We start from the raw sequence: 20,082 nt of genomic DNA, 5'->3' as shown, positions 1-20,082 counted from the left end.
CCAGACAGCGGTGGAGCAAGGTACCTTACCATGTCCCTTTCCCCCCGCTTTATTCAGCTAGCACCCCAGTTCAAAAGCATGTTGGAACACACCCCTATCATTCCCCTCCCTAAAGCGAGGTACACCGCCCATCAGGACAGGAACTGGGGACTGGTTCCGACCACTGTTCTGCTGTTGCAGTCTCTCTATCTGGAGCTAGTAGTGCTGCTGCTTGTCCTCTTCTCTCTCATACAGACACTGCTGCTCCTGGTCTGCATGCTGTTGGGTTTCCAGACGCACTCTGTCCCGCTCCAACTGCAGCTTCTCCTGCTCCAGCTAGTGAGCTGTCCACCACTCCTGTTCCAGTGGTGGGCTTGGTCTGGATGGAACATGGTTGTGCCTCTTTGTCTCTTCCCTGCAGGGCTCTCCATCTGCTGGATCCTCCTCCAGCAGGCTGGAGGTTTTCTGAACCATCATTCCTCAGCTGGTCATTAGAATACAACAAATGGATTAGTTAGACAAATCAGCTCTGAAAGCATGTCTCTGCATAACTCAACCAGCCCATTTTTCTTCAGCTGTTCATAATTCGTTTTCCCCTGTCTTTTTGCTATTTCTTTTCACTACTGAGACAGTTGTCTCTGTGCTTTTCCTTCTTCAGTACTTGCTTTTACTGCTGTTGGCACTTGTGCAATTCAGATTGTTACAGATCCCAAATACACTGTTATCGTATATGTTACAGTTCAGGGCACCTGTCCCTGTATTTCCCGTTAGTGGCCCAGCAAGGGCACTCACTCTCTGGCAACAGCTGTGGGGCTGGAAGCACAAAAGTGGGTGCACCTTTTGGGATGCTAAAGCGACAGTGGCAGTTGTCCTGAACTCTGACACAACCCAAGAAGCTAAAATTTTGCTATGAAAATCAGATTGCTGGTGATGTTTCAGGAATAAACAAAATGTGCCCCTCTCTTTCTAAGGCCCTTGGGCCCCTGTTCTCTCCCTGTCTAGGTAACTCTCATTCAGGTCAATAGGAGTAACTCAGATCCTGCAGGATGAAAGCAATGAGTTTCTCCTGTCGTCTTTGTAACAGCTCGTGCTAACCTATGCTTCAGCCAATGCATGCATTTTCCAGCTGAACTGCATGCTGGTGGTGCACAGGCAGAGAAGGAAACCAAAAGAAGCTGGATTTGCTGGAGCTCTGTTGGCAATTTGGCAGAGCACAGATTTCACCAACTAGAGGAGGAAACATCTGAGAGTGGGATGTAGGAGAACCAAAGCAAAATTTTATATTTGAAAATGAGCAAGGGTTTTTTCATTTACTCCTTCAAACAGTTCTCCTTCTACATACAAACAAAATGAGCTGATCTAAAACTACAGGTGTATATGCAACAATTGAACTGAGTTTCCAGTGTAAGATACTAGGGGTGTGTGTGTGTGTGCGTGCTCTATATTGTATCTCTGTTGTATAGAAATAATCACGTATGTAAAAACAACTTTTTTGTTGAATTAGATTCATTGTCAAATAACTTTTTTAATATAAATGACCCAATCTAGAAGCCCTGATTTTACACTGACGTGCTGTTCTAAATTAGAAGAAGGCTTCTTGAGAGCATGTTGACATTCCCCTGTCAGTGGAGGGCACAAGGACCCAGTGGTACAGGAAAACCATTTAAAATGCCTTCTCTCCCCTAATGTTTCAGGAATTCATGTGAACAATAACCTGAATAACTTGAAATATGGCACTGACCACCACAGAACATCATCTTGTACACAAGGGGCGGTGAAGTCTGGGAAACAGGAAACCTCTACTCGCTCAGCGGCCAGTGACAAGCTTGTATTGCTGGTCTGCAACAGAGCATCTACCGGACAGCAGGGGAAAAGGTAAACGCTAGCTTCCAGGCTACACCTCTGGTCGTGGCCTCCATGGAAAGCCAGGATTCACTGTTGTAACTCTCCATGTACTGGGACAACAGCATAGACACCTCTCTGGAGCCACAGTGTAAAGTCCGAACTCTTGTTGGGAGCCAGAGTGAGGTGTGAAGACTTGTTGGCCCACTAAAAACATATGTTCAGTGATGTAGCCATTGGATTCATTTGAAACCATTAATAGTTGAGTCTGCAGTTAAATGGGCGCAACTTCTGTGAACACTAATGGGAGCTGTGTGTGTCATAGGGAATTAGATCCCGTCAGGTGGCCTGAAATCACCTCTGATGAGCCCAGCCTGTCCTTTGAGGGTGGTGCTGTTCACACTCGTACCTGATGTGCCTCCCTGCCAAATGTCAAGGCTCTACCGGCTCTTGCTGGGGTGCTCGAGTGGGCATGGGAAATATTTTATAATGAGAAGTTTATTCTCCTTCCTTGTCTTTGTATTGATAAATGGCTGAGCCATTGATGTTCACACTTTCCAAAAACTCACTTTCAGGTAGGGGCTGGACCCTAACATTTCAGCCTGAAAATGGGACCTTGTTGGTGGGAAGTTAGAACCAACTGAAAAGGCCCTTTTGAATGTGACCGCTGAGACAGCCTTAACAGTAACTTGTCCCTGTGTGCTCCAGGGTGTGCCCCTGAATGTTCACCTTCCCTCCCTCCCTCCCCCAAAATCCATCTGGGCTTGATTCTGATCTCAATAGGTCTCTGAGGCCTGGGCTCCACTGAAGTCAGTGGAGGTGGGGTGAGAGTAGAATTGGTCCTTATGTGTTTTCCTGAGGTGGTAACTGGAATTAACGAGGAGAGGGTGAGCTTTGCCATCGACTCTGCTGGGAGCAGAATTAGGCCATTGCTGGAAATCTCATACAGTGTGTCAGCTTTAGGGTTGATGCTATTCAGTGTTGTAGACATGCAGTGAGAGGGGGCAAATAACATCAACTGAATCAGGATCGTCCCTTCAAAAAGACTAATCTTCTAACAGTTTCTTAAAACGTTGCTCCCTTCGATAGGTTTGGCCAGCCCTTTGTGTTGCACCTGGAGAAAACAATTGTGTGGGATCTCCTCCAGAAGGAAATCCTGGAGAAGATGCAAAATATTCTGCGGCCCTCAGCCTGCATTCAGGTAAGACAGACTGACACTTCTGATCCTGGAATCTCCACCTCTTTGTTTTTGTAGCTTAAAGCTGATGAAGAATCCAGTTGATTGGAGGTGGCGAAGGTGCTGTGTGTGGTGATGGAATATTCCTTAAGTGAAATATATGCCCGGGGGTAGTGTGCAGTCTGACAGTCAGCCTGTGTGTGCCGTTTGCCGAATTTCCCACTTCTATTTACCACCTGGAAAACATACAGGTGCTCGGCCTGGGCAGGGGCTGAATGAAGTCTGCTTCCTATGGCGGTTGCGTAAAGGATTTCTGTCAATAGCTCTGTTCACCATTCCGAGAGCAGCATGCTGTAAGAACTCTTGCCTTACACTTCCTTCCATGACTGAAACCAGCCAGCAGGAGACCTCTGCCTTTTACACCCCTTAGAACAGAGCCCTTCGGTCTAAACCAGGGGGCAGCAACCTTGCAGAAGTGGGGTGCCGAGTCTTCATTTAGTCACTCTCCTTTAAGGTTTCGTGTGCCAGTAATACATGTTAATGTTTTTAGAAGGTCTCTCTCTATAAGTCTATAATAAATAACTAAACTATTGTTGTATGTAAAGTAAATAAGGTTTTTAAAATGTTTAAGAAGCTTCATTTAAAATTAAATTAAAATGCAGAGCCCCCCCCCCCCGGACCGGTGGCCAGGACCCGGGCAGTGTGAGTGCCACTGAAAATCAGCTCACGTACCACCTTTGGCACACATGCCATAGGTTGCCTATCCCTGGTCTAAACGATAGCCACCCAGTGTTCAGGTCTCATACTTGGAATTTCTCCCTGATATTAAAAGCCTGGGCTTGGCAAAATTTGGGATGAGCAGGTGTCTGAAATTTGGTGTGTGACCCATTCTGGGGAGCACCAAAGGGATTGTCCTAGGGGTGGGCACCTCCAACAGGGAGTAAAGTGCTTGTATGTTCTTGGCGTGCCATATTGATAGTCACTTCGTTCTCAGGTCAGACATCTAGTGATCAGGACGTAACTTCTGCATTTAAAAGAGAAAATCTCTTTGCCAAGCGCTCTGAGCTGAGGCAAGCGTGAGAAATGCAATGCCAAGGGGAGTAGGCGCACTAGAGTGCTTGGCTTCAGCCTGATGCAGGCACTGCTTGTCTTTGGTCTTTGCATAAGGTGGATGGAGGAGCTGAGATCAGGTTAGATGGGAAGCCCGAGAATTTTCCTGTCCCCTTAATACTTTGGTGGTCTGTTTAGAACCCATGCTGATCTTTCCATCTCTTTATTCCTGGGGAACTTTTGCTCCAGTTAGTCCTTTGCTTATAATTGTTTCAATGAGAGGATTGCTCATTTTCCTCACACCCCCACTCAATAAGCCTCAAACTGTTCAGTTTAAATTGCAAAAATCTGAGGCTTGAAGCTGTAATGAGTCATTTGTAAGATCAAACACGTGCCAGCCTTTGTTTTGTAGTTCTGCCATTTAACATTCTTAATTGAGAAATCTGCCTTAAAAAAGACTTTTGAAACATTAGTTGATGTGTTCATGGCTCCCACAAGCATGCTAGGTGGCTCTTAGAGCAGACATATCTGTTGGAAAAGTCTGTGTAAGAACAAGCAGGTGAGGGGAGAGAGGAGACATTGCCTATCACTACGGAGGAATTTCTGGTGATTCTCCCAAACCTCGGCTCTTTCACCTGTCCCCGCGTTGGCTTCCAGGTGCAGGAACATCTACTCTTAGCACAGTAGCCACGAGAACTTAATCTATTTGTGAAACGCATACTCAGAGGGGCAGATCCTGCCTTGGCACTTGCAGGGAATGAACCAGTCCTGTAGAATAAATCTAACTTCAGTCACTCAACCAGTTCACTTTTTTCCCCTGTTTACCATAGGTGTGTCCATTCAGCTTGCGGGTGGTTAGTGTTGTGGGCATAACATACCTATTACCTCAGGAGGAGCGGCCCCTCTGCCACCCCACTGTGGAACGGTAAGCGTGGCCCTTGTCCCCCCGTGGGGCACAGTTTTTCCCCAGTTCACTACTCACTTGTTCTAGTGTTGCAGTTAAAGTATTGCTGCTTAGTCCGTAGGAGACGGGTGCCTTACGTGTGGGAGCATAGACAGACTTTCTAAACCTGGGGCCACGGGCTATTTTATATTTGTTGTCAGAAAATTCCATTAGAAAACTCCTACTTGGTGCCACTTGGAGAAGGAGAGCGAGTGATTGGAAATAGATGGGGAGAGAAGATGAGAGAAGCTTTGAGAGGCAGGTGTGCGACGCCGGAGATGGTAAAAGACTAAGGGAGTAAAATGACTGCAGGCCCCATGGGCGGCAGGTCTAATGGCCAGGGGAGGCTCTGCCTCCCCTGCCGCGGCTGCCGGACCCCGGTTGCGGGGTTTGGCGGCAAAGTTTTTGCTTTATTATGCCCCATGCAGGTTCCGGGGTGGCTGAGGAGGCACATACTGCTGCCTCAGCCGCCCCAGAACCTGCATGGGGCATATCAAAAGCATGGGGCATATCAGGGCTTCGGCTGGCCCGGGGCTCTTCCAGCTGAGGCGGGGGGGGGGTCTTGGGGCTCTGGCCATGGGGAGGGCGCAGGCAGAAGGGGCAGAGTTGGGGGCTAGCCTTCCCAAAGGGCTGAGCAAGGGCTGTGTTCAGCTGTGCCCAGGATGGGACCATCTCTAGAAGCGAGAGGAGTTCAACTTACCGGCTGTTAACTGGCATTAGACATGCTAGTGTTTGAAGGAAAACAAGGAAGGGACTGCGGGCTCTAAAAATCTCATCTCTAAAATTGGATTTCTGCCCCCAGAGTGGAACATATTATAGTAATTCTGCCTTTCCCTACTACTCCCATCCCACAACGCTTCAGGAACCTTACTCAAGAACCACTTCACCCATCATTGCAATGCACACTCATCTAAGGTGCTTGGATAATGTGTTGAGCAGAGTCCTATATGTAGCTAGAATCGATTGGAATGCAAAACCATAGCAGCAGTGTGTGACATTACTGCATGATCCTGAAGACAGGGAATGAAGCAAGAAACTGTCCCCAAAGGAATATGATGGTCAGCAATAAAATACTGAAGCGATGGGCATAATTAAGGTTAAGATTCTCTCACGGTTATTTTTAGTAAAAGTCAGGGACAGGTTGCAGACAATAAACAAAAATTCACAGAAGCTCATGACCTGTCCCTGACTCTTACTAAAAATACCCTGTGCGTGGGGGGAGAGGGGAACAGATGAACAAATAGATCACTGCTGGGGGCTTGCAGCTGTTTCAGCCCCCTGTGGCATGGGCTGTCTGCTGCCACCCCGTGCTGAGGGCAGTCCGGCTGGCCGGAGGGGCTGCTCCTGCGGCAGGGGCTGACTGCCGCTGTTCCAGCACCAGTGGTGCTGACGCAACCCCAGCTGCTGCTTCAGCCCTGCCCCAGAAGAAGTCACAGAGAGCCTGGAAAATCATGGAATCTGTGACCTCAGTGACAGAATCATATCCTTAGGCATAATGAAATGCCACAGGTAGATCCCAAATTGGAATTTGGCCAGTTCACTGGGGCAAAGTTTCATGGGCACCACTCTTCTCTGTTATGTGCCATAGTACATTGAGTGGCTAGGGCCTCCAATTTTGGATGTGAGAAACCCTTTAAAATTCTTGTCAGTCTTGTGCATGGGACAGGCTTGATTACAGACAAAATCAGCCATTTTTCAAGGGAGAAAATGCTGGAATCCAGTTGGCTAACAGAAAATCTGGTTCATGCTCTGTTTCTCTGGTCACACGTGTTGCTGGCTTCATAACTTGCTGTTTGAGTTGTTTTCCTTGCTCCATTTTGCACAGTGAAGTGTGTCTAACACATCAATTGACAAGTAGTTTGTTTCTGGTATCATTTCTTCATTCTATTTCCTGCTGATAGCACGAAGGAAAACCCCCAGAATATCTGGTCAGTCTTGTGAATGGAGACTTTATGGATAAGCTGTTCTTGCTGGATTTTTTTTTTTTTTGAGTAGCCTGTCTGTATTGATGCAGAGGGTTAGCGGCAGTAGTAGCTAAGCTGAAAGACTTGCTTCTCTGATCCAGCTGAGTTCCTGCTTCATAGGCCCTGCTAGTTTAGCTCAGGGGCTGAGGGTGCACAGTGGGTATAGATATAGATACACACACACATATGCGGTACAGGGTGACTGGAGTTTTAGACCCAATGCTGTTCTAACCCTACGATGTCGTCTTCTCTCTCCAGGGCACTGAAATCATGTGGACAGGGTGGAACTGCTCATGTGAAGTTGGTAGTAGAATGGGACAAAGAGACTAAAGATTAGTAAGTATGATTGCATTAACTGCAGGGAAATATTGGCAAACAGCCTGGCATGATAGGAAATGCAGCAAACTGTTAAATCCCATAGAATCTCCAGCTTCTGAGATGTCCAGGTGAGACTGTAGCTGTAAAGACAGGAGGATCTAGCGACTGGAGCTTCTGTGTGCTGGGATCCCTACTTCTGTCTAGCCTGGATTCCGTACTATCCGAGCTGGCTTCTCAAGCACAAACCGCTTGCGCCATGTGCACAGCTCCCATTCGTGTCAGAGGGGTCTTAAGGGAAATACATCGGGTGGCTTTTCTGCTACCTGATCCAGACCGAAGGCTGAGTGAAAACTGCTTCCCTTTCTTGCTTTAAGTTAGTTGTTGTAGAGCAGCCTCTTACCAAGGCTGGCTCCCTATGGGATGGGACAGATCAAGCAAGCAATACCTCCAGCCCTGCAGTGGCTCATCTGTAACGTTGGGGTGTGTATTGTATAACTGGTAAATGCCTTGTTGCCCTGATGCAGTTTGTTTGTGAACATGGAGGATGAGTACGTCCCAGACTCCGAAAGTGTCCGCCAGCAGAGGGAACTTCATCACCAGCCTCAGTCCTGCACTTTATCTCAGTGTTTCCAACTTTACACCAAAGAGGAACAGGTAGGAGTCCAGGACCTGGCCTCTCTCAATATGGAGCGGGAAGCTGGGGAGGAGAAGGGGATTCCATCATCTTCTCTGCTGCTTTAGTCACTTCCGGTGCTGCCGAGATGCACTAGTTTGCTGGAGTAGCTGTTCTGCAGACATGACTCATTGGGGTGTCAGAGCCCCAGGTTCAAATCCTTCTCCCCCTCTGGCAGTGTCCGCCTTTGGAAGGGGTAATGCGTTCTGCAGATGTGCTTCACGAGAGTCTGGAGACAGTGTGGGCTTCTCTTTATTCTCATGGGAATATGCTATTGTGTGTTTCCAAGTTACTTAACCTCTTGTAGAAGGACTTCTTCAAGCTGGGGACGTTAGAGGGAGAGATTGCCAGCTTGGTATCCGGTTCCTTCAGAGAGCAGCCTTTTCATGGCTTCTGGGAGGGATGTTCTGTGCATGATAAGCATGGGGCTGTAAAGGAGGCTAACATGCAAATGTCACTTTAATGCATGCACATGTGATCTGCATGCCTGGCCATGAAACGGGCTGGCACAATCCAGAACATGAAATTGGGTTCCACATGTCTTGGGCAGGGGGCTGTAATTACCGATAGGAAGCAGTGTAGTCCCAAAACTAAGTTCAAGCTGTTCTGCAGTGGCTCAAGAGCATGAGTACCAGCCTCAGGGCAGGCTGTTCGGAACCAGGGACCAACCCCAAACTGGCTGTGAGTTCTATACGTCGATTTCACCAACCAACTAGCAAGTGTAAACTCCTCGGGCACTATCACAGCCTAACCACGGAGTCACAGACAGTTCCCTTGGGTACCCCCTATTCTGTCTTGCCACCCTAGTAAGCTTACTTTTGTGATAGAACGTCCCTTACACCAAGTATCACAGCAATGCTCAGGACACTTCCAGTCTCAAAGGACCAGTCACTTACCCCAGGTCACTTGCACTTTGGATCTCACCCCAGAGACAACCCTTGTAGCCCATCCTATAATAAACTATCTGAAGATTTATTGTGTAGGGAAAGGATACAAGAGAGTTATTTACAAGGTTAAAGCAGGAACATAGATACGCACAAATGAGTTGCAGTCTAAGTTTTAAAAGATAATAAAAGCTTCTATGATAAGCAAGCTCTATATGACCTTTAGGGCTAAACCTGGGGGATCTTTTGCTTATGTCAAATAATCCTTGTCCTCCAGAGTCCAAGCAGCATAGAGATACAGCCCCTCCTTGTTAGGGGCTTTTATACCCTTGGCCCCCTTCTGCTTTGAGCTGCAAACTGAGCTGATGGGAGGAATTCACTTGCAAGACTTGTCCTCATGGGATGTGGGGGCAGAGTAAACAGTCTTTTGCCCTTTGATGTTCCACTTTAGCCCATCTGCCGATGATGGGCCTTCCTTGTGAGGCAGGATAGAACCCCTTCTGTGGGAGACCAGCATTTCACACTAAATAATGTTTCTCCTGCCTGGTGATTTGCACAGTTACAAAGGCTTAGAATGCAAATGTTCAAATATTACCTTACAGTATGGGATACAGACGTTAAATGTGAGATTAATGCATGCAGCAGCTCACAAGCATTCAATAAAACTTAAACACTAAACACATCCTTGTAATTCCAATACCTGTTTTAACAATACTAACACCCTGGTGAGCCAGACTGATTTCAGCAGTGTATTTGTCTGTGTTCCATTGAGCCACGAGGACCATGGGCAAGCGTGTTCTCGCCCTCAGCAAAAAATCGCTTTCTCATGCTGCCAGACCTGTCCGTTTTTTACCTCATGCATTAATCTGTGTGTGTGTGTGTGTGTGTGTGTGTGTGTGTGTGTGTGTGTGTGTGTGTGTGTGTGTGAGAGAGAGAGAGAGAACGTAGAAGGGAGTGTTTGGAAGTGGAAGTAGGTGCTTTGCACAGCTGCACTGGCTGAAGTGCCTCCTGCATCCATCCACTTCATGTTTATTACGCACCATCAATGTGGCGAGTGGTGGGGAGCTCCTCTGCGCTGCTGGAAGCCCCTGTTGGCCAGGGTGCCAGCCGGACAGTGAAGGTGTTTGGAGCAGGTGTCTGGATGCACCGTGTCTGAGTGCATAAGTGAGCAATGGCTGTAGGGAAATGTTTGAATTGAGATGTTTGCCAGCTAACAGCTGCTAATGCTCCTTGTTCTTAGCTTGCTCCAGATGATGCATGGCGCTGCCCCCATTGCAAGCAGCTGCAGCAGGGGAGTATTACATTGAGCCTATGGACTTTACCCGATGTTCTCATCATACATCTAAAGAGGTTTAGACAGGTAAGAAACCTGAAGTGGGAGACTCCAAAAGGAACCCTGAAAAATGGGCTTTCAAACTACTGACCCTCTGAGGGTAGGCGGTTGATTGGCACTTTGCCTTTTGGCTACATTGCAATGAAACACTGTCCCCAAGTGGCCAATTGTGCTCACTAGAAGTATGAATATCCTAGATGGGCTTGTATTGACACCTGGAGTTGTGATTCTTGTGCAAACCAAAGTAAAGTCGGAGTGTTCCTCAACACAACCGACACTGCGGTTCAAAGCTGCATTTACTGCACACTGGAACATGTCGGCATTGCCTCCCTTCCTGTGCGTTCTTCTGTCTGCCATAACCGCTTCCGGCTTTGGAACTTTGCTCTCGTTTCTCTAGTAGCCTCTGGAGAGAGGAGTTGTAGAGAGAAGTCCCTTACGGTGCGACTGTGCTTCTGCATCATGCATTCCTCTTCTCCTCAAGCTCCGGATCCTCCCTGCCATTGTAACACATGTTTCCTTTCAAACAGGAAGGAGACCGAAGAATGAAACTGCAAAACATGGTCAAGTTCCCTCTGACCGGCTTGGATATGACCCCTCACGTCGTCAAACGCAGTCAGAGTAGCTGGAGTCTGCCATCTCACTGGTCCCCCTGGAGACGACCCTACGGTCTTGGAAGGGATCCCGAGGATTATGTCTACGACCTGTATGCGGTGTGCAATCACCATGGCACTATGCAAGGAGGGCACTATACAGGCAAGTGCTCTGCAGCGTTAGACTGATACACTTTCCAGAAGATGGGTAACTGTCAAGGTGGATCTCTGTACCCTCACCAATGTGCCACCTTCCCAAACCTGCCGGAGTCTAGCTTGGCCCCTCTGAGCCTGCTAAAAAGGGGCCATTTAGCGTCCATTTTATAGGTGTGTTTTTGTGACCTGCTTACAGGGAACTGGAACAATGCCCTCTAGGCCCAAACTCCCTTCACACGTCCTACCAAACAGCCTGGGCACAGCTCCTTCTAGTGCAAATAAGTCCAGAAACCCAGTCGAATAGCAGACTCCAACTCGGGGTGCTTGGAGAACGTGGTGATGAGGGCTGCCAGATCGGTACGTAGAGCCCTGTTTGCTGCTGCCTACTCCCTAATGGCGCTGACTTTGACAGGCGTTTGCCAGATGCTGGAGTGCCAATAGGGGTTTAGAACCGAGCTGCACATTAGATGAAAATACAATCAAATCGGACACACCTTCATGTCTCCCAGTCGTCCTAACTGCTTTTCTTGGAGCTAGAAATGCTAAAAAGCCATAATCCTTAGAACGGACGGTCAAGTTAACTCTCCTTACAGCTTCCAAAATGCTGGTCAGTGCTAGCCTGCCACCAAAGCTTGTGTTGTATATGAGCTTCAGCTGTGTGTGTGCATATCCCAGCAGATTCCTACTTGCTTGGCCTTCTGTAGCTCTAAGGAACAGCTGGAGAGAGACAGGAATTTAACACCGCTCAATGTCTTTGCTTGTGCGCTCCCAGCCCAGTGATCAGACACATACCAATCCTTCAGTGTGTATCCGGTGGATGTTCTAGTCCTGCATCATTCTGAATAGGTTCCGTTAAGAGACAAGATACAGCAACAGAAGCAAAATGCCACAAACAAAAAATAAAACAAATAGAGCTGCCCCAAAGCAGGGGGGTCCCTCCTCTATGGGCAGCACGGGGCAACCGTAGGCACTGGAGTGCCTACGATGTACATCTCTGGTGTCTTCAGCAAGCTTCCCACTGGCCATTCAGCGTCTGGGTAGCCAGTATAATAAATCTGTGATCCTTCCTTCTCCACTTCTGCTACCACGGGCTCAGTTAGACAAAGAGGTTGCTTGCCGTTTGCCGTACAACGGATTTGGCTGCTGGGTTGGCAGGAATGAAGTGAATGGTGCCTGGTGCTGTGCGGTCTCTAACGCACTCTTCTGTCTCACAGCATATTGTAAGAACTCTGTAGATGGCTTGTGGTACTGCTTCGATGATACTGACGTGCAGCAGTTGGCAGAAAATGAAGTCTGCAAGCAGACAGCTTATATCCTCTTCTACCAGAGGCGCACGACGATCCCATCCTGGTCGGCTAACAGCTCTGTGGCAGGTAAAGCCAGGCTGGCTTGGTCAAGGAACTTACATGGTCTTTCCTTATAGAAATGACGGAAGAGCTTTAGCTTAGTGATCAAATCAGCCTTGTGCCTCGCTCCTCGTCAGCCCCCGTGCGCAGGGCTACTGTGGGAGTGGTTAGGGAGCTGGCGTAGCTAACTAGCCGTGTCGCTAGCCCTTGTGGCTGCCTGTTCTTAATGATGGTTTCAGCTTGTGCTGACAAGGCAGGAGTAGAGACCGCTCCCAAAGAGCTTACAACCCAAGCTCTGCCCATCCTAGAGCATATGCCTGAGTTTGCTCCCACTGAGGCCTCTTCTTGATGCTGAAGATGCTGGGAAATTCCTCCACTGCTGCTCTGGCACTTGCTCTGTTCTCTTGGGGCTAGTCCTGGGGGACCCACTCCTGTAGCACAGGCACTTTTACCACAGAGGGCTGTTCTGAACAACCCAGAGACAAAAATACTGCTGATCACACTAGCACGGCTGCTGTCGGAGCAGCCCTGGAGGGAGGACTTCAGTCTCATCAGTGCTGAGGGAACTTTAACCAGCCTGGCTAGTGTCCTTGCCCAGTTCAGTTATTGCGCTCAGCTGTGTCCCTTCACCCTGCCAGAGGCACGTGGCTTCCTTCCTGTAACCAGTTCAGCTCTGGTTTTTTTATCTAGAGCGCCCTGATCATGTGTACAGTACTTTGGTCAGTCCTCCTTTGATTAGGAGGCCAGCACAAGTGCACAGCTCCATGTGTCACTGGAGCAGCTCCACCTGCACGTTCTCCAGGCATGCTCTCCCGGCTGAGGTGCTGTAGGATGGCTGCCCAGACTCTTCCCAGAATGCACTCCTACAAACAAACTTCTTCTTAGTGTATGTGCACCGGGCCTCAGGTGGCATGTACCCAGGTTTCATCACCAGATTTGGTCTGCTGGGTGGATCATTAGCTTCCTTGGCCCAGGCCGGGTACTGATGGGGAGTGCGACGTGACTGTGGATCCATGCCCCCTGGACACAAACTGAAGTGTTCCTGGTAGCTGGTTGAAGAGGCGGTGCCTCTAACTGGTTACAAAATCATGGGTAAAAGATGTGACATGGACAGGGCCTTAAAGAAATCCTAGGAGACTTAATATCCACAAAGGGAGAGACTGATTTATCTCTCCTCCTTCCCACAAGAGGAAGAAAAATCTCCTTCAGGGAAATTGTACGTGTGCACGCATTGGGGGGCACAGGGTTAGGTGGGGAATACCACCTCGGAGGGGCTGAGTTGAAGAATATAGTAAGGGGAAAGTGGAATATGAAGGGGAGAAAGCTAAGGGGAAAGAATAAATAGGTAAGTCTTGGAGCCCATTTTGATTTGGACGTTTGCGTATGTAGCAGCCAGTCAGATTGCCGGAGCATTATTCTTCAGTTAAAATTTTTTTTTTTTTTTTTTTAAAGCTAGCCAGTCTGAAGCTAGCTTGTTCATCCAATTACAGTGCTCTGCTTTAACTATAACCTGGTCTGTCATTGGTAGAATCTCACTCATTCTCTAAGCCAACCAAATGCAGCAAGTCAGCGGTCCTCGGTCAGTTGAAAGGAGTGACTCCATTCGTTGTGGGGTCGGATAGAAGTGAAGTCGCTGGGGTGTTGGGGCAGGATCAGGATCTCTGCCTTTAGAGAGGAGCCGCCGAGCGTTTGAGTGGCAGCCTGGGCTGAGCTCCGCTCTAGTGACACCCTGGCTGCAGTTCACATGTTGCTGGAAGAAGTTTCACTTTATGGGTGAAACCATGTGACGTGAAGGTGGATTTATTCCTTCACTAGTCAGAACATTGCGGTCACATAGGCACAGCTCAGCTTTCCGGGAGTTAGAGTTGAATCCCAGTGGCAGGAATGTAATTTGCTTGTGATCAGTCAGTGCCTTGGTAGGGGGGGTGTGATCTGTAATTGGCCACATGCTGCTGGTCTGATCTCAGTGCCCTGACCCCTCTGCAGGCTCTACAAGCTCTTCTCTGTGTGAACACTGGGTGAGCCGGCTTCCTGGCAGCAAACAGCCCAGCATCGCCTCAGCAGCTTCCTCCCGACGCACGTCTCTGGCCTCGCTTTCCGAATCGGTTGAGCTGACTGGGGAAAGGAGTGAAGATGATGGTGTGTATGAGCATTCTGATGCATTGTGTGGAAAGGGGGTTATCAAACCAAAACCGGTCTGTGGATTTCCTCTCAGTACAGACCCTCTCCTAGGATAGCAGCAGAATGCACCCAGCACCGGAAGTGGGCTCCCTATGCTGAGCAGGGAGTGCTGGGGAGGCAGGCAGTGTACCCAGCCTCTAGGAGCAACAGACAGTGATCAAGGGAGTGCCAGGAGACTGAGTGGCACTGATGGGGCTGCCCTTTTTGGGAGGGTGGGAACCAGCATAGAGGGCCTTGGAGAGGAAGAAAATGTAAGGTGGAAACCGCAGCATCTACCCAGCCCCTCTAGAAAGCAGTTTTGTTTGTTTTTTTTGAGAATTAAGTTCTTTCATGTTTGCAGGGAGCAATATCAGGCTGACACTCCACGTACGTTTAGTGTAGAGCAGCGGTTCTCAAACTTCATTGCACCGCAGCCCCCTTCTGACAACAAAAATTACTCCACGGCCCCAGGAGGGGCGCTGAAGCTTGAGCCCACTCGAGCTCTGCTGTCCTGGGGGTGCCAAAGCCGAAGACCAAGGGCTTCAGCCCCAGGCAGGGGGCCTGTAACCTGAGCCCCACCGCCCAGGGTAAAGCCCTCAGGTTTGGCCTTTGGCCCTGGGCCCCAGCAAATCTAAGCCAGCCCTGGCAACCCCATTAAAATGGGGTAGTGACGCACAGTTTGAGAACCGCTGGTGTAGTGTTGCCATGCTCAAGCACGCATGAGGCACGATCTTCTCATTTCCCCAGCAAAGAGAACACTAGCACAAATAACCCGATAGCTGCTGGCTGCACTCCGCTTCTCCAGGGTTTCTCCATCTGCTGTTGGTTTAGCTTTCTGAGTTAAAAAACAAAACAAAACTGTGGCTCTCTTCCCCTGCAGGGGGGTTCTCGACTCGACCCTTTGTAAGAAGCGTCCAGCGTCAGAGTTTGTCTTCTAGATCCTCTGTCACCAGCCCTCTGGCAGTAAATGAAAATGGTGTTCGGCCATCCTGGTCGCTGTCTGCGAAGCTGCAGATGCGCTCCAACTCTCCTTCACGCTTCTCTGGAGACTCCCCTGTGCGCACTTCTGCCTCGACACTGGAGAAGATCGGGGAGGCTGCTGATGATAAAGTGTCCACCTCCTGCTTTGGCAGCTTAAGGAATCTCTCCAGTAGTTACCCGGAACCAAGTGACAGCAGCAGCAGGCGAGAACATAGGACGGTGGGCAGAGCCCCTCTGGCTGTCATGGAAGGGGTGTTCAGAGAGGAATCTGCTGCAAGGAAATCAAATTCTGCTTTCATGGACCCATATGGGAAAAGCTCGGTGCAAGCAGACAGGAGCCAGCTGGCTCTGGACCCTTTTGATAACAACAATCAAATTGCTTTTGTGGATCAGAGTGACTCTGTAGAGAGCTCTCCAGTCAAAGAGGTGAAAGCCCCCAGTGGGACAGGGCTGCTCTCCGAGAAGGCAGATGGCACCCCCAAGAAGGCTCCCAGCTCCAAAGGCATTTCTGAGCCAGATAAAAATTTGAGGAAAGGAAGGACAGTCTTGTCTAGCCAAGAATCCCCAATTTCTCACCCCTCTCCTGCCTCTGCTCCTCCTTTAAAGACCTCTCAGAAGGTTTCCCGTTCCAGAAGCAAAACAGATTCTTCCAGGGCCAGTGGGCGACATGCATCTCCTGCTTCTGGCCAGGCTAGAAAGGAATCTGGCGCCAAACTCCAGGAAAGCCAGGCTTTGTCATCGACTCAACAGAAACACAAGTCAGTTTCTTCCCCATCCTCCACAGCTGCCAAGAAAACCACTTCGGGGTCAGTGACACGGGGGCCGTCTGCTGGGAAGAGCCTCAGCAGGGAGGGCTCCAAGGTAAGCCTTGGCTCGGATAAGACCAGTGTCACTTCCAGCTCAAGAACCAGCTCTCCTCGGATAAGCCAGCCTAGAAGCGAGAGCAGAGCAATGGACAGCAGGCATGTCCGGAGCAACTCCATGGCCAGCCTGAGGTCCCCAAGCATCAGCATGCGTTCCGCTTTAAAGAGGGACAGCAAGTCGGAAGATAAAGGGCTGTCTTTCTTCAAATCAGCCCTGAGGCAGAAGGAGACCCGACGGTCGGCTGATCTGGGAAAGACGACAATGCTTTCAAAAAAGACTGCAGGTGGCTCCTCCAAGCCAGGCAGTAAAAATGTGGCAGAAGACAAGTCCGAGAAGAGCAGCCTCCCACCATCCTCTCACGCAAACCCCAACATTGCTGCGAAAGAGAAGCTTGCCCTGAAAGATGCCATGCCCAGCAAACATTCTCTGCTGTCCAGCCGCAAATCCAAGTCTTCCCAGCTAGACCCCGGAGCGCAGTCTCCTTCCAGTGACAAACAGTCTGCTGACAAGTCATTGAAAAAGTTACCTTCCAGCATGCACATGTCTGCACGGCCTTCTCCGAAACCTCAGTGAGATGCTGCAATCCAGGTGTTTTTTTCTTCTGCTGAGAGCTAATTTATTCTGAGTTCTTGTTGTTTTTTTTGTTCATGTGCCTAATGTGTGTTTGAGGAGAACTTAACTGCAAATTGGTAAAGCGCCTTTTGATTCTGCCATCAAACCAAATAGCCACAGCTGGCCAGCACTGATACCAAGTGAAGTCCAGCTGGAGTCATAGAACATGAACGCAGCTGTCCCATAGCACTTGTACAGAAGTCTCTTTATAGAAAAATGCAACAACTTTCTTCAGACAGCGGGTTTGAAACCTGTGACCCAGTTATACTGTAATTAGCGTGCTTTATAGAACTGTGAACTAATATTCCATTGGTTTTAGTCTAAGCAGGCTCCATCTGTGGTGATGGGTGACCTGGTTCTTGGCTGCAGAAGATGCTAAGGGACCCGTGAAAAAGAGAGACTGCCGCTTCTTTGTGCTCTCCCCAATCCCCCATTTTTCAAGCTTTTTAAAGGGCAATATCTCAACACTAATGTTGTTTCTCAGGTATATACTCAGCCAGTATAGGAGGGTTAGCATTAGTGACTGGACAGATCCAAAAGGTACTCCCATGTATGTGTGTGCAGAACAGTTTTCATATTTTCATTCCAACAGGCTTAATTTTTTTTTATAAAATATAACTTGCATTTTGTTGTTGCCATATCTGGAGACTCCACTGTCTGCTCCAACTTCCTTCTTCCTTTGAGGTGTTACACTACGCAACAGAGAAAATGACTAGTCAGTTGCCAGCCACTAGCAGTGAAATGTCCAAGGTGAAAGATTATTACAATGCCTAGAAAGACAGCTGGAATTCTTAGTCTTGAATAATAGTGAAGCTGGTAGGACCCTTATCGTTAAACCCCCGAGAAGAATTTTCTAACACACATGCTCAGATGCTTAATTGGCATCTCTCTATCTGCAGGAGAAGTGAATAGATGTGCCACATGTTCTCTGCTCCCTTTTTGCATTTTCCGAGTGTGTTTCAACGCACCTCTGTATGGCCAGGCCAAAATGCTGTGCGGTTGTATTTTGACCAATAGTGTAGTCCCACATTCTTCTCTTCATTCTACATTTCTAATGCTTGCTGATGGGTCCAACTGCAACAATGTCTTACAAGACAGGTCTGGTTTCTGATCAGATGAGGAATTCTGTCAGGGTTAAAACACTACATCGGCAACATCTTTGCACACACTGTCTCTCTGAAAGGTGGCTTCTCTTCCCTCAAGTCCTTTGATACACACGTGGCATTGTCTGTTTTTATTTCATGAGCTGATGATGAATTGCATTCTCATTTTAAGAAAACAACAAACTGTGTCCTTCATGTATGGAATCGTGTTTTGTGATAAATGGTGTATGATAGCTCAGTTGTACTGTGTGCACAAATCATCTCCAGTTTACATTATTATGTACGTTCATTCTTTGTCTGTCACATGAACACTTCTGGCTCTGTGAGCTTAGTGTGTGGACAGACCTATTTATTAACCTTTCCTGCTCAGTATTACAGTAACAAATGACCCTGGAACAAATAGTTATTATTAAATATCCAGTTCAATCTCCTCTCTTGAACCTGTTGGGAAAGTTGCTCACAGGTCACTGATTGTGGCTGCTCCTTGATCACTTACACTTAGCTTATCTGCAACAAGGTGTTGAGAGGTTTACTTTCAGGGTAGCTTTATCTTGGTAATACACAAGACTTGCATATACAGCCTCATACGTGATTGTGCATACCACAAAGCTCTGTGTAACCTGTGAATATGAACCCATGTGCAGTGTAACCCACACCATCCAGTCCAGACCATACCCTCTGCAGGACAAGCATTCTTGATCCCCAGAAGCAGTGCTAGTAGCTTGTAACACTTCTCTATACTCTGCCTGACTTTCCATGTCGTGGATTATGTTTTAAAACCCAAACATGGCCATTTTCTCCATTCATTCCTGTTCCTATATCACACTTAATGGAGCAAAAAGGGGGCAAGAAGCATAGAAAATTGATCTTAATTTGTGAAGCTGGATTGTTTTGTTTCTTGTACTCTGTTTCCTGAACAGGCAGGAGTTACTGGGCATATTCCTCTAGTCGTAAATTTCTACCTAAAACTTCTGATATTGAAGCATTAGTTTAAGGCTTTGTCGTCTTGAGAGTGCAAACCATGGTATCTCCTTAGTTGCAACAGCTCTTCTAGCAGGAACACCGTTCCAGTAGCCAGTGCTAACATGGTTGGACCTCTCGCTATAGACCGGGCCTAGTTTGCCACCTCATTAGAAAGTGTGTCATTGTGCAAAGTGACCTTATGGAATAGCTTTCCCCCTCTTGTGCACTCATTCATTGAGCAATTCCTGTATTACATACAGCTGAAAGTTGGTTTAGGGTTTCCAAGTGGTAGCTTTACTTCTTGTGTTCACTGCCTTATTGAAGCAAATTTGCAGCAATGACTGAAATTGTGTTGTAGACCAATGCTAATCCAGTGTGCTGGTACCATGTGGTGAGTTTGCTGTATAGACATAGGCTGCAGCACCAAAATGGGAGCAAGAAGTTTGTTGCCAAATATTCCAACAGTTAAGATAAAAAACAGCCAAACTGCCCCGTTCTGGTAGGTAACACCAATCTTTCTCTGGGGTCTGCTGATAATCCCTCCTTGGGAATTCCCACTAGCTCCAAAATCCTCTCTCTCCTTCTGCAAACTGTCCAATGCGAGTTGGTACCTGCGCCTTTGAAAGCAGGATACACAGGACCCTGGCGTCTGGTCAATCCCGCCCATCTGAAGTTTTTAGAATATCACTCTCTTCCCATTAATTTTCATCTCGGGGGAAGAGTGTAAGAACGAAATCTCTCCTTCAAGTGAGTGACATGCTGTTCTCCTGTGGCAGACTGCCTGCACTTCTGATATATTTTTGAGTAGGCAGGCTGAGCCATACAGCAAATCACTTCAGTTTATATAGGGCAGTGGATTTCTGTTGGTGGTCTCATAAAGTGCACAACAAAGTGAATAAATATGATGGCCGTGACTCTTAACAGTAACTAGAACTGGAGCTGTGTCTTTATGGGCAGATGAAACACGAACACAAAACTATCTGGAAAGTGTCGCGGTCGTTCACTGCTTTCCTCTGCCCTTGGGTTCTATTCATATCAATAGAATGTGAAATTCCAGGGATATGTGATGCTTGACCTGGTGGTGGCTCCAGAAAAGAACCACCCTGAATACGAATCTAAGCCAAGCATCTGTCTTGTTAGCCCT

At 48.1% G+C, this 20,082-nt stretch overlaps 1 protein-coding gene across 1 annotated transcript in view; it reads left to right on the top strand.

Moving 5' to 3' along the window:
• USP31 (ubiquitin specific peptidase 31) overlaps window positions 1-16,833 on the top strand; it is a 55,630-nt gene extending 38,797 nt beyond the window's left edge. The window contains exons 7-16 of the mRNA XM_065412316.1: window positions 1,674-1,854; window positions 2,911-3,022; window positions 4,879-4,973; window positions 7,214-7,291; window positions 7,798-7,927; window positions 10,071-10,190; window positions 10,691-10,916; window positions 12,124-12,282; window positions 14,242-14,394; window positions 15,296-16,833. Of these exons, the coding sequence (XP_065268388.1) occupies window positions 1,674-1,854; window positions 2,911-3,022; window positions 4,879-4,973; window positions 7,214-7,291; window positions 7,798-7,927; window positions 10,071-10,190; window positions 10,691-10,916; window positions 12,124-12,282; window positions 14,242-14,394; window positions 15,296-16,833 (2,792 nt within the window). The remainder of the gene's footprint in view (window positions 1-1,673; window positions 1,855-2,910; window positions 3,023-4,878; window positions 4,974-7,213; window positions 7,292-7,797; window positions 7,928-10,070; window positions 10,191-10,690; window positions 10,917-12,123; window positions 12,283-14,241; window positions 14,395-15,295) is intronic.
• The last annotated feature ends 3,249 nt before the right edge of the window (window positions 16,834-20,082 follow it).

This window comes from Emys orbicularis, chromosome 10, assembly GCF_028017835.1.
Source record: "Emys orbicularis isolate rEmyOrb1 chromosome 10, rEmyOrb1.hap1, whole genome shotgun sequence".
In the NCBI taxonomy this organism is placed as follows: domain Eukaryota; kingdom Metazoa; phylum Chordata; order Testudines; family Emydidae; genus Emys; species Emys orbicularis.
Note: the sequence above shows the minus strand (reverse complement) of the source record. Positions and strands in the feature narration are given on the sequence as shown.